The sequence below is a fragment of the Microcaecilia unicolor genome, chromosome 1, assembly GCF_901765095.1.
Source record: "Microcaecilia unicolor chromosome 1, aMicUni1.1, whole genome shotgun sequence".
NCBI lineage: Eukaryota > Metazoa > Chordata > Amphibia > Gymnophiona > Siphonopidae > Microcaecilia > Microcaecilia unicolor.
In genome coordinates, this window is record NC_044031.1 from 433,297,081 (window position 1) to 433,311,873 (window position 14,793).

The window sequence follows — 14,793 nt, forward strand, 5'->3', positions numbered from 1 at the left end:
CGGAGGTAAAGTTAAAAAGAATAAAAAAAACAAAAAAGGGATGCATGGATGCGAAGGGGGGCGGGGGCATGGATGCGAAGGGGGGGGCATGGATGCGAAGGGGGGGGGGGCGGGCCAGGCTGGGACATGGGAGAGAGAGGAGCATGGATGCGAGGGGGGGGGCCATGGAAGGGAGAGAGGGGACTTGCTGGAAAAGGATGAATGGAGGCGGCAGGGGACAGAGGAGCATGGATGGGCATGGATTGGGAGGGCAGGGCTCAGGGAAAGAGGGAAATTGCTGAAAAGGGATGAATGGAGGGGGCAAGGGACAGAGGAGCATGGATGGGCATGGATTGGGAGGGCAGGACTCAGGGAGAGAGGGAAATTGCTGGATAGGGATGAATAGAGGGGACAGATGGGCATGGATGGATATGGATTGCAGGGCAGGCCTCAGGCAGAGAGGGCAATTGCTGGATAGGGATGAATGGAGGGGCCAGGTGACAGAGGAGCATGGATGGGCATGGATTGGAAGGGCAGGCCTCAGGCAGAGAGGGGAAATGCTGGATAGGGATGAATGGAGGGGGCAGTGCCCATGGAGAGAGGGGAATTGCTGGAAATGGATGAATGGAGGGGGCAGGGGACAGAGGAGCATGGATGGGCATGGATTGGGAGGGCAGGACTCAGGGAGAGAGGGAAATTGCTGGATAGGGATGAATAGAGGGGACAGATGGGCATGGATGGATATGGATTGCAGGGCAGGCCTCAGGCAGAGAGGGGAAATGCAGGATAGGGATGAATGGAGGGGGCAGGTGACAGAGAAACATGGATGGCCATGGATTGGGAGGGCAGGGCTCAGGGAGAGACTCACTCTCTCTCTCACACACTCACTCTTTCACTCTGACTCTCAAACAGTCACTCTCACATACACTCTCCCAAACATACACACTCCGAGGAAAACCTTGCTAGCGCCCGTTTCATTTGTGTCAGAAACGGGCCTTTTTTACTAGTATATATATAATTCTAAATATTTTATCATCCCTATTTGAGCACTTATGGGTTTGGCCCAGAGTATATCCAGCTGTTCATTTCCCAATATTCTTCTTTCAGGGCCCGATGCACATAAGTACATAAGTACATAAGTAGTGCCATACTGGGAAAGACCAAAGGTCCATCTAGCCCAGCATCCTGTCACCGACAGTGGCCAATCCAGGTCAAGGGCACCTGGCACGCTCCCCAAACGTAAAAACATTCCAGACAAGTTATACCTAAAAATGAGGAATTTTTCTAGTCCATTTAATAGCGGTCTATGGACTTGTCCTTTAGGAATCTATCTAACCCCTTTTTAAACTCCGTCAAGCTAACCGCCCGTACCACGTTCTCCGGCAATGAATTCCAGAGTCTAATTACACGTTGGGTGAAGAAAAATTTTCTCCGATTCGTTTTAAATTTACCACACTGTAGCTTCAACTCATGCCCTCTAGTCCTAGTATTTTTGGATAGCGTGAACAGTCGCTTCACATCCACCCGATCCATTCCACTCATTATTTTATACACTTCTATCATATCTCCCCTCAGCCGTCTCTTCTCCAAGCTGAAAAGCCCTAGCCTTCTCAGCCTCTCTTCATAGGAAAGTCGTCCCATCCCCACTATCATTTTCGTCGCCCTTCGCTGTACCTTTTCCAATTCTACTATATCTTTTTTGAGATACGGAGACCAGTACTGAACACAATACTCCAGGTGCGGTCGCACCATGGAGCGATACAACGGCATTATAACATCCGCACACCTGGACTCCATACCCTTCCTAATAACACCCAACATTCTATTCGCTTTCCTAGCCGCAGCAGCACACTGAGCAGAAGGTTTCAGCGTATCATCGACGACGACACCCAGATCCCTTTCTTGATCCGTAACTCCTAACGCGGAACCTTGCAAGACGTAGCTATAATTCGGGTTCCTCTTACCCACATGCATCACTTTGCACTTGTCAACATTGAACTTCATCTGCCACTTGCACGCCCATTCTCCCAGTCTCGCAAGGTCCTCCTGTAATCGTTCACATTCCTCCTGCGACTTGACGACCCTGAATAATTTTGTGTCATCGGCGAATTTAATTACCTCACTAGTTATTCCCATCTCTAGGTCATTTATAAATACATTAAAAAGCAACGGACCCAGCACAGACCCCTGCGGGACCCCACTAACTACCCTCCTCCACTGAGAATACTGGCCACGCAATCCTACTCTCTGCTTCCTATCTTTCAACCAGTTCTTAATCCATAATAATACCCTACCTCCGATTCCATGACTCTGCAATTTCTTCAGGAGTCTTTCGTGCGGCACTTTGTCAAACGCCTTCTGAAAATCCAGATATACAATATCAACCGGCTCCCCATTGTCCACATGTTTGCTTACCCCCTCAAAAAAATGCATTAGATTGGTGAGGCAAGACTTCCCTTCACTAAATCCGTGCTGACTTTGTCTCATCAGTCCATGTTTTTGTATATGCTCTGCAATATTATTCTTAATAATAGCCTCCACCATCTTGCCCGGCACCGACGTCAGACTCACCGGTCTATAATTTCCCGGATCTCCTCTGGAACCTTTCTTAAAAATCGGAGTAACATTGGCTACCCTCCAGTCTTCCGGTATTACACTCGATTTTAGGGACAGATTGCATATTTCTAACAGTAGCTCCGCAAGTTCATTTTTTAGTTCTATTAATACTCTGGGATGAATACCATCAGGTCCCGGTGATTTACTACTCTTCAGCTTGCTGAACTGACCCATTACATCCTCCAAGGTTACAGAGAATTTGTTTAGTTTCTCCGACTCCCCCGCTTCAAATATTCTTTCCGGCACCGGTGTCCCCCCCAAATCCTCCTCGGTGAAGACCGAAGCAAAGAATTCATTTAATTTCTCCGCTACGGCTTTGTCCTCCTTGATCGCCCCTTTAACACCATTTTCGTCCAGCGGCCCAACCGACTCTTTGGCCGGTTTCCTGCTTTTAATGTATCTAAAAAAGTTTTTACTATGTATTTTTGCTTCCAACGCTAATTTCTTCTCAAAGTCCTTTTTTGCCCTCCTTATCTCCGCTTTGCATTTGGCTTGGCATTCCTTATGATCTATCCTGTTACTTTCAGTTGGTTCTCTTCTCCACTTTCTGAAGGATTGTTTTTTGGCTCTAATGATTTCCTTTATCTTACTGTTTAGCCACGCCGGCTGACGTTTAGTCTTTTTTCCCTTTTTTCTAATACGTGGAATATATTTGTCTTGAACCTCCAGGATGGTGTTTTTAAACAGCATCCACGCCTGATGCAAGTTTTTTACTCTGCGAGCTGCTCCTTTCAGTCTTTTTTTCACCATTTTTCTCATTTTGTCGTAATCACCTTTTCTATAGTTAAACGCTAGCGTACTTGATTTCCTAGTTTCACTTCCTTCAATGCCAATATCAAAACCGATCATATTATGATCACTGTTATCAAGCGGCCCTCGTATCGTTACCCCCTGCACTAGATCATGAGCACCACTAAGGACTAAGTCTAGTATTTTTCCTTCTCTTGTCGGCTCCTGAACTAGCTGTTCCATGAAGCTGTCCTTGATTTCATCAAGAAATCTTATGTCCCTTGCGTGTACAGATGTTACATTAACCCAGTCTATATGCGGGTAATTGAAATCCCCCATTATTATTGTGTTGCCCAGTTTGTTTGCGTCCCTGATTTCCTTTAACATTTCCGCATCCGTCTGTTCGTCCTGGCCAGGCGGACGGTAGTACACTCCTATCACTATCCTTTTCCCCTTTGCACATGGAATTTCAATCCACAGTGATTCCAAGGAGTGTTTTGCTTCCTGCAGAATTTTCAATCTATTTGATTCAAGGCTCTCGTTAATATACAATGCTACCCCTCCACCAATCCGATTCACCCTATCACTACGATATAATTTGTACCCCGGTATGACAGTGTCCCACTGGTTATCCTCCTTCCACCAGGTCTCAGAGATGCCTATTATATCTAATTTTTCATTTAGTGCAATATATTCTAACTCCCCCATCTTATTTCTTAGGCTCCTGGCATTCGCATATAGACATTTCAAACTATGTTTGTTGTTCCTAAGTACATCATGCTTAGTACTTGACAGTATTAATTGGCAATCTTTTGTCTGATTTTTATTGTTATTTAAAGATACCCGATCTACTACAATCTCTTTTGCAACCTCACTATCAGGATACTCTATCTTCCCTGTTATGGTGATATCTTTGAAAGATACCTTATCCCGAACCATGCTCTTTTGAGCGACTGTCGGCCTTCCCCCCCATTTCTAGTTTAAAAGCTGCTCTATCTCCTTCTTAAACGCCGATGCCAGCAGCCTGGTCCCACTCTGGTTAAGATGGAGCCCATCCTTTCGGAATAGGCTCCCCCTTCCCCAGAATGTTGCCCAGTTCCTAACAAATCTAAAGCCCTCCTCCCTGCACCATCGTCTCATCCACGCATTGAGACTCTGGAGCTCTGCCTGTCTCTTGGGCCCTGCGCGTGGCACAGGTAGCATTTCAGAAAATGCTACCCTGGAGGATCTGGATTTCAGCTTTCTACCTAAGAGCCTAAATTTTGCTTCCAGAACCTCTCTCCCACATTTTCCTATGTCATTGGTACCCACATGTACCAAGACAGCGGACTCCTCCCCAGCACTATCTAGAATCCTATCTAGGTGACACGTGAGGTCCGCCACCTTCGCACCAGGCAGGCAAGTCACCAGGCGATCCTCACGTCCACCAGCCACCCAGCTATCTATATGCCTAATGATCGAATCACCAAGTACAACAGCTGTCCTAACCTTTCCCTCCCGGGCAACATTTGGAGCCAGCAATATACTTCTTAAACTGGTTCCAGCCGGTTTAGCGAGCACGTTATTCAACGAGAGATGCACAATGAGGTTCTGGCGGGCTTTTTACCGTGTGGGGGAGCAGACAACAGGAATCCTATGCTGAGCTATTAAACTTTCAAATGTGTATTCAAAGCGATGCACAGAATCAGCCCCTACCTTTACCATGGAAAATCTAACAGGAGGTCTGGAGCTGTCAGGCTTGACAGTTCTTCATTGTTCCAAGTACTCCACAGCCGTTCCAGGGTCCTCTGACACTCCTGCAGGAGGAGAAGGACCCGGGGAGAGACAAGATGCACCCAAGCAGGGAGATCACTGACCACAGCAGTGAAGTGTGGGATAGGAGGTGGGTGCCACTTTTTCCTCACGCCCCATCTCCCAATGGCGGGGAGGCAGGGAAGATGCCAGAGCCCCAACAAGACAGTCAGCCCATCAGCTGCTGCTCCAGCCCTGGAAGCACACCCCAAAGCAGTTTTGAGGAAAACAAAAAAAGCTACACTGGCTTTCATACACATAACATCTATTCATTTATGAGAGCCGTATACAAGTGCTGCTCTGAGCATGCGCAGGACAGGCATGCTTAGCAATTGGCTGTTCTGCACATACTCAGCTGACCAAATTGAGCTACTTGCTGCTTTTACGAGCAGCTCATTTGCATGCGACTTGCTTTGGGAATCGCGCTATAATTTTTACTGAGGTGGAAATACTGGGCGGTTCTTTCCGGGGACCTTTGTGCATCTCCCTCTGTCTCTGAACACCCTTGTGCTCACTACTTTTGCTAGAGGTTCTCATATGACTCGTCTTTATGCTTTCTTGCTAAGGAACAATGTTCAATCTTTTTCTTTTTTTTTTCCTCTTCTGCAACCTGCTTACCCTCTCTTTTCCTTCCTCCCCCCTCCCTCCCGAAGTGGGACACAAAACTTCAGGTCTAATAGCTTTTAGCATGACCAATTGCCATTCTTATCAGTTTTGTATTTTATACAAATCCAGCAAAAAGAAGTCTTGACAAAAAAATCCAGAAATGCAGAACAGTGCCAAATAACTTCAAAAATAAAAGCAAAAAATTGTAGTATAATAGCCTAGCAGTATAATTAAAAATACCATCTTGGTAACCCAGATTAGATGTTTCCTACAAATTAAAAGCAGAAGGAAGATCAAATGACAGCTGGCAGGGATAAGAGGCTTTTGTAGCCAAAAGAACATCTTTAAATAAATGGAAAAAGGATCTGAATGAAGAAAACAGGAAACAGCATAAGTACTGGCAAGTTTTGATGCAAACCTTTGATAAGGAAGGCAAAGAGAGAATTAGGCAAGGTTCTTTTCAATCTTATTTCCTCTGTTTCTTAATATTACCTTAATTCTTAATTCAATTAACTGGGTTAAGGAAGAAGAGTTCTAAATACAATAACCAATGTTACTATCCCCAATAATCCATACAGCATATAGTAAAACAATTTTAAGGTGGGGTCTTAATTCTTAATTACCATATTGCCTTCATTCACATTATACACTTTAATATAAAAATGTAATGTTATAAATAAAAAATGTAAAAAAGAAAATTGCCATAGAGGCAAAAAAAATCATAATGCAAACTTTTTCAGGTACATTCAAAGCAGGAGTGGAAGGAGGTCAGGTGAACCATTAGATGATCATTGGATAATATGGGAGCTCGGAGAGAACAAGGTCATAGTGAACAGACTAAATTAATTTCTCCTTTTTACTTTTACTGAGGAAGATGTCATGGACCTACCAATGCCTGAAGTGGTATTAAACAGTTTGGAGGAATTGAAAAACATCCCAGTGAACCTGGAAGATGTAATAGGCCAAATTGACAAATTTAATGAGTAGCGAATCACCTTGACCAGATGGTATACACTTCAGAGTACTGTAAGAACTAAAAATTAAATTGCAGATATACTATTAGTAATCTTTAACCTTTTATTAAAATATGAAGATGGGAGGGAGGCCAGTTTTTAAAAAGGGTTCCAGGGGTGATTAAGGATACTACAGATTCATGAGCCTGACACCAGTGCTGGGCAAAATAGTAGAAACTATTACAAAGAACAAAAATGTATTGAACACATACAGGATGAGGTAAAAAAAAAAAGGAACTCCCTAGAGTGTTTTGCCGTTTTCTCAGCAGCCGCTTTGAATTTTAACAAGAAATTTTACATACTTATTTAGCCTTCATACTTACGTATTACTGTTAAACAACATTTAATTATCTGACATTTTAGCTTTACTGACATTTTAGCATTACTACCTAGCAATGTTTACACTAAAAATGTTCGAGCTAAAACACAGTAAAATAACGTCATTCAAGCAATACAATTAACAATACGTCAGAATTTCACAGTAACTGTCAAGGCTCAGTGTCCACCCCCAGCTTTAACACAGGCTTCAGTCACTTTGGGAAGTTCTTAACAACCTTGTCGATTGGTCCCTGTGGCTGGCTTGGCTGTCCCAGATCATCTGCAGCGCTTCCTTGAGTTCGGCGATTAGTTGTGGCTTTGGGTGGAGCTTGTGATAGGCTTCTCCAACATTGCTCCCAAGACGAAAATCTACATTGCTGGTTGTAGTAAGAGTAGGTTGTGCTGATAGTCTTCTACTGACTACTCTGGATTTTTTTTCTTACCTTGTTTCTTGTATACTCATTCTTCAATGCCTGAGAGGAGGGCTAATCAACCATGGACTCCCACTGGCCCTCAGTTTGCTGGTCTGTTTTATCAGGAGGAGATTGCCAGCTTTTTCTCAGCTCTCATGGGCAAACCAGCTGCTCAGGCTGCAAGGAAGAGCTATGACCTTGAGAGCGAGGTATCGCTGAACCCCACCGGTCCAGTTCCGCCACCTGCGCAAAGCAATGGAGACGCTGCTGAAGTGTTGCTGTCTACCCTTGAGAGTGGGGCACAACCTCTGAAGCTCATGGCGGGAAGAGCAGTGGCATTTGATTTGCCTCAGGCGATGAGAGAACCACAGAACCCAGGGGTGAAGGTTTGTTCCTGCCCCCGTTGGTAAGACCTGTTCATAAAACTTTGGAAGCTATTGTTCTGGAATTTTCTGGCCTTTTGGGTCTGCTTATTTCTGTTTGTGTTTCTGTGAGTTTCCACTGATAGTAGCAAGACAGGAATTTCTGGCTAACCACAAACTGACAAGACCATTGCCATGACATCCCAACCAACTGTCTTGTTACAAACAAACTGACAAGACCCCCATTGTCATGACATCCCAACTGTTTGTTACAAGCAGAGGTGTGGCAAGGACACTAAGGCCCTATCAAGGTCTCCTATGTATTTTGGCTGTATTGGAGAACTCAGTTGAAGAACCTCTTGACAGATCAACCTTGATTTTCTTTTGTCTTTATGCAAGTTGCCCTACTTTGTTTTTTCTTCCATGCTGGTAGATGTGATTTTATGGGAGGGAAGATTTCAACCTTCCCAGATGTATGCAAGTAGAATCGATTTTCTGTCATATCGTTCCCAAGTACTCTCTTTAGGAGCAAAGTTTGGATACCCCTGAAAATGTATAGTTTTGTTGGATAATAAGTACATATTTTATGATCACTCTTAACTTCTTTTCTTTATGGAGGTCAAGGGGGCTGGTGCTGTTGGATCACTAAAGCCTTAGTTATAGTTATACTGGACTTAATAGTGATTTTCAGCTGAGACTATTCGTATACAGTTGTTTTTTTCCTTTTTAGATCAACTTCCTTTGGTATATTGCTGTTGCTCCCCTCCCCCCCCCCCCCCTTACTGTGGTCTATAACAGCACGTAAGAATATTATTGTTGATTGAGTAATATGTTTTCTTGGATTTTTACTTATTATATTGTGCTTGCTTTTCTAACTTTTGTATTTTGAAAGCAATAAAAAAAATCTACATCCCTGTGACATCATTAACAGTAAGCTGGTACTCTGGGGGGTTTGTTGTTGTTGTTGGTTTTGTTTTTCAAATAATGGTAGCTTTACAGTGCAAACATTCTTGAACATGAAAAAAATCACTAGGTGGTCACACTAAAAAGTCTGTAACTGTGCCGTGTTTAAAGATTGTCATTTCACATGGCACATAAATGTAGATGGTAACAACAAATAAAGCTGTAAACTTTTGTGGTGAAATTCCAATCGGTTGCTGAGAAAACAGCAAAATAAATTCTAGGGGGTTACTTTCTTTTTTTTTTTTTTTTTTTTTTTGCCTCATCCTGTAGAAAGCCATTCTTTAAATGAACAGCATTCAGTATGGATATAGGTCACATGGTGGGCATTAGTGAGTGAAAATGCAGAGTGCTGAGCTGCTACAAAGAGATCTGGACTTAACTGTAGAATTCCTCCTTATTTTGTGCCACTTGATAGTGAAGGAAGTATGCCCCCCCCCCCCCAAACCAACCCCAAAAAAACCCAGCTAAAGACCTCTGTCCAATGCTGTAAACTAGGGCTGCACATTTAGTGTGTTTGTAATGCGATTAATATGTTAAACTTTTTACTTGCATTAATAATTTTAACGTATTAATCGCATTCCCCCTCCCCATCCCCCTGGCAACCCTTAAAACTGGCCTCTACAGATGGCAGCACTAAGCACATGCTGCTTCTCTCTAGCCGGAGCTCTCCTTCTCTGGCGTCCTGCCTTCCCTAACAAAACTTCCTGTTCCCTGCGAGCAGGACGCTAGAGAGGGAGGGCTTTGCCTAGAGAAAAGTAGCATGTGCTTAGTGCTGCCGTTTGTACAGGCATGTTCAAAGGGTGGCCAGGGGGGGTGGGGAGGGGGAAAGACATGCTGGCGAACATGGGGATGGCAGAAGGAAAAAAGCTGCCAGAGCGTACTGGGTAGGAGAGAAAGATGCTGGAATGTGGCGGGGGGGGGGGGGGGGGGGGGGGGAGGCAGAAAGAAAAATATGCCCGGAGAGGGGAGGAGACTCGGACCCAAGTATCCTGTCTCAAGTGAGGTTTGTATATGAGTTGGTGCCCATGGAGGGGAAGGGAAGGGAATAGAGAAGGGATGAGATGGTGCCCATAGAGGGGAAAGGGAAGAGAGATGGTGCCCATGGAGAGGTGGGGAAATGGGAGGAGGTGGTGTCCGTGGAAAGGGGAACAGAAGGGAGTGTCCATGGAGAGGAGGGGAAGGGAGGCAGGGAGATGGGAGGAGATGAAAACTAGATAGATTTGAGAAGGCGGAAGAAAGTTGAATGTGAAAGGTAGATATATGGCAGGAAGTGAAGGAGGAGAAAAAAAAGAAATAGTGAATAGAAAGGAGGGCACAGAACTGTGCTGGGAGCACAGGGAAGCAGAACCACAGACTGCGAATGAGATGATAAGAAAGATAAAATCACTAGATGACAAACATAAGGTAAATGATTTTATATTTGGTTTAGTAATTGAAATGTGTCAGTTTTGAGAGCTTACATCTGCTGTCTATATATTGCATTGTACAGAAGGAAATGTGAGGCAGGCTTTATATGTGATTAATTGTGCAACTAAAAATTGTAATCTACACATAGCCCTGCTCTAAACTACCAACACTTGGAAGGCAGCAAACGACAATGCATAGGCCTATCAGATGACACCTCAGAATTAATGAGCTCTGCCTCCCTGGGATGAACCACAGCCTCTCCCCAATAGTGGATGCTCCTATCCAACTAATATTGGAACTTGAAATAGTTCTCAACACTGTAAAAGAAGGCAACAGATTCTGAGTGACTTAGTTGGAGTGTGCACAGAATTACACAAGGTAGTGGAAAAATTATAGTAAGCAAGCACATAGCTGATACTGAAGAGGACATATTTATGGTGGTGATTTTTTTTTTTTTTTTAATGACTGACATGGATTTAGTCAAGCAAAATCTTGCCTCACTAATTTGCTACTTTTTTTTTCCAAAGTGTGGATGAAGGAGAACCAGTTGGTATATATCTAGAGATTTCAGAAAGTGTTAAGTCCCTTATGAGAGACTCGAGAAAACTTAAAAAAGCCATGGAATAGGAGGCGTTGAAATCTGCTCCATGTATGGTGGTGGCTGCCAAAATCTAACAGAATGTTAGCAATTATTAGGAAAGGAAAAGAGAATAAAACAATGGATATCCTAGTGCAGTGGCGTTCCTAGGGGGGCTGGCACCCGGGGCGGATTGCCGATGCGCCACGCCACCGGGGGGGGGGGGGGGGGGGGGGGGTGCGCCGCGCGTGCCTGTCCTCCGAAGAAGCATGGAACAACGGAGGACTGGTGCACGCGGCACACCCCCCCCCCCCCCCCCCCCGGTGGCATGCACCCGGGGCGGACCGCATCCACCCCCACCCCACCCCCAGGAATGCCACTGTCCTAGTGTCTCTGTATCGTTCTGTGATGCAATCGCACATTGAATATAGTGTGCAATTCTGGTCACTGCATCTTGTAAAAGACATAGTGGAATTTCGAAAAGGATGAAGAAAGGCAACTGAAATGATAAAGGGGATATAAAAATTCTCATATGAGGAAAGGATAGAGAGGTTAGGGCTCCAGCTTGGAGAACAGACAGCAGAGGGGGAATATGATGGAGGTCTGTAAAATTCTGAGTAGAACGGGTAAACGTAAATCAGTTGCTCTTTCAAAAAGTACAAAGTCTAGGGAATAGCATCAAGAAATTGTGCCATTTTAATGAAAAACTAAAACTGAATTTGGTTGAATAGTCAGGTGCATCTGAAGTTGATTTTTGATACTAAGTTGATGTTTCTTTTTTTCCCCCTGTTTATTTCTCTGATTTTCAGTAATTGTGTCCATATCATCTCTTTGCTGTAGTTGTACCGAAGAAATTCCCTTGGCAGTTCTGCTGAAGTTCTGTTCTGAAGGTGACAATGTCCCAGATGCATTTGCTCTTGTAGACTATCTGAATGAGTGGCTGCAGCTTGTACAAAGTGCTGTAAGTAGTCTGTTCCAGTATATTTCATGAGCTTACAAGGCTTGCCTATTGGTTTCCTTCCAAGCTGCATAGTGCTAGGCTGACCAGTGGCAGTAGTATGTGCTGCTCTGCAGGAAATCCAGGTTTTGATTGCTAAGACCAGCTTTTGTTCTTTGGATCGCCAAAGACTAGGGATACTGTGAACGTACCATTTAAGGCTCTTAGGCAAGGAAAGGGAAAAGGAATCTCGGATCTATCAGAGAAGTGACACTTAGGGGCCCGTTTGCTAAGGCATAAAATGGGCTTCTTGGCATTTAGCACGCACTATTTCTGTTAGCATATACTAAGCTTTAGTAAAAGGAATCCTTAATGGTTATACCGAGGTTGCACATGTACCAGGTTCCAGAGGGAGTCATAATCTGCTGCAATGGGTGAGCGAGGTGGGGAGGAAAGGGCAAAAAAACAAGTCCTTTAGTAGATATGAAAGAAGTTCCAAGTCAGCTGTAAGTCCAAAGAAGCAGGAAGAAGAATCAGGCCAAAATATAATTTAAAATAGGTGGTTTGCCAAGGAAGAAAATAAGTGGTGGCTACTCTCAAGTTACTGCTTCTTGCAGCCTTTCTTGCAGCCTGCTCCCGGGCTCTCTCTTTGATATCATCCCCTCTTTAGTAACCCATTTTGTAGAGAGATTTAAAAACCCAATATCAGTGCTAGAGACTGAAGCAAGGAGCCTAGAATTTCTGAAATGGTGCTGTCTGGTATGGAGATATGGGAATTACTGATGGCTGTTAAAACTACCATCGTGCAGAAGCATATAAGGAACCTCAGTTTATCTAGAAGCTGGATCAAACCAGCTGCGGTTGCTGCTGCACCACAGAGGAAAATGAACAGAAGTACCTTTTTTTGTTTGTTTTTAAACAATGGACAGAAATTTGTCTTTACTGTAATTTAGTTACTTCTTGCAGGCTGTTCTTTTCATCTTCAGTCATAGTGCATCAGCTTATGCATCTAAATTACAGTAAAACTTACTTATCCTGCTGAGCCCAGTGACAGCTGTACCACTGTGAACAGATGCCTGCCAGTGCAGTATGATACACCAGGACTCTGCGTACATCAGGCACAGTGAGAAAACCCAGCAGAAAGTTCAGAACTGCAAGACTGGTGTATTAAGATGCTAGGATTCTTATAAAACCTTTTTTTCTTTGCCATTATAGTAACTCTGAAGTTTGCAAACCTTCTGTTCAGATATCTGTATGAAAAGTAATGCATCCAGATCACTGCTACCCAGCGTAGGTTTGTGTTTCAGAAAAGGCTGCTTGTAAGGCCCTGTAACTCTGTGGTGGAGGGCAGAGGGGTCATTTTTATGGCTGGACATAACACACAGAATTTTCAAATGCAGCAACTGAAGTTTTTTTTTTTTTTTTTGCTCCTAACAGAATGGTGATTGCACAGTGATCTCTAGCAAATGGAAAGTTCCAAGTTCATGGCGGTTGCTCTTCGGCAGCGGACTTCCACCTGCACTGTTCTGAGCATTGTTGCAGTCACATGGACTTGTATTCCTGAAACTTTCCAACACGGGGACAGCAGACCAGAATGCTGTTAACATATAAACATATATGCCAAAGAGTTCCTAAGGGCTGATGAGTTTCTTGTACAGGTCAGCTGGTACAAAGCCATCAGCCAGATCCCAGTGGGCTTAATTATATGTTACAGACCTATCAAACAGCCACCTCTGGGGTGAAGCATCAGACAGCCAATGTAGTTTGCTAAGGGGCAGAAGGAACATGTGGTCTGTTTGTGAGATGATAACACTTTAAAGATGCTGAGACTTCCTTTGGTTTCTTTTATCTAGTGTTCTGTCCTACCAGTGTGCCTGAGGCAAAAAATGTGATTTTACAGCATATCCTAATCTAGTAACAATGCAACAAGAATCAATTTAACATGTTTTATAATAAAGTATTTAACTTCTTAACGGGAAAGGTCTTCTAGTCCTAGACGTTTTCATGAATTGCAATGTTAATACAGTTTCTCGGCCTCTGTTGGTGACCTCTATTTTCTGGATGTAAAACAGACCGGGAAAACTCTGGTTCAGACAGAGGAGCCTGCTCTAAAATTAAGGCAGCAGATCAGCTACAACTCCCCTGCAGAAGAAGAATGGAGTAACATACATGGAATGTACAGTTGGTGAAGTCCAGAATACTTGCTGACGTGACACAGTCCTATAATATATGCTGCTTTGTTCCCCTGAGTCCTATGCTCAAAAATTACCACCAGCATTAACGTGCAGTTAATGCCGGGTTTGCACGTATGTTACACAGGGCCGCACGCTCAGAGGGTTTGAGCAACAGTGTTAACATGTATGCTAAAGATAGCCACAAATTATGTTTAAATGGATGTTAACAAGGTCAAAAGTATTCATTCCCAGTGCACAAACAAAAGCACTGCTATGCACAGAAGGAAATGATGGCTCCTAACACCAAAATTACTGCCAAGAAGGACAGTGTAGAAGGGGTTCAAAAGATTTCTTGTCAATTTCTCACATTAAATCGCAGGGTTTTTTGTCTTTTGCAAGCGGAAGGAAGCCTGTGCAACTGTAAGCACTGATAGTAAAACAAAACAAAAACAAGCGAGTGCTGAGTGCAAGCCTAAGCAAAATCAAAAGTGAAAGCACACAGTGGCACCTGTTTTTCTGCGCTTAAATATGATCCTTTCAAAAAAAGTACAGACATATTTTGAAAGGCACAGTACCAGGGTTTGTTTTCATTTCCAGGTTTGTCTGGGCATGTGCGCAAGAGCCGTGCCTACCACAAACCCTTTGTGTGCGTGTGCCAGGCATGATCCTCCCACTGCTTTGTTTGATAGCACCAATTAACTTTGCATATCATTTGTATAAGATTTCTTTTGAGCATCGCTTAGCTATTTTTCTGTTGTTCTGTGGGGTTTTGCATTGTGTTCTTTAATGCCAGGCTTTGAGCATTGGTCCCCTGCTGGGGAGGGGGGCATGGGCGTAGACTGCGGGGGCGAGAAGTCACAGTAAAAACACCAACAAACAGGCAGGCTCGACTCCGTTCTTCGCTTCCC

At 43.9% G+C, this 14,793-nt stretch overlaps 1 protein-coding gene across 1 annotated transcript in view; it reads left to right on the forward strand.

The window, feature by feature from the left end:
* The window catches only part of PSMG2 (proteasome assembly chaperone 2), a 53,753-nt gene extending 39,481 nt beyond the window's left edge, over positions 1 to 14,272 (forward strand). Inside the window, exons 6-7 of the mRNA XM_030212417.1 lie at positions 11,615 to 11,735; positions 13,149 to 14,272. Coding sequence (XP_030068277.1) covers positions 11,615 to 11,735; positions 13,149 to 13,241 — 214 coding nt within the window. The 3' untranslated portion in view covers positions 13,242 to 14,272. The remainder of the gene's footprint in view (positions 1 to 11,614; positions 11,736 to 13,148) is intronic.
* The last annotated feature ends 521 nt before the right edge of the window (positions 14,273 to 14,793 follow it).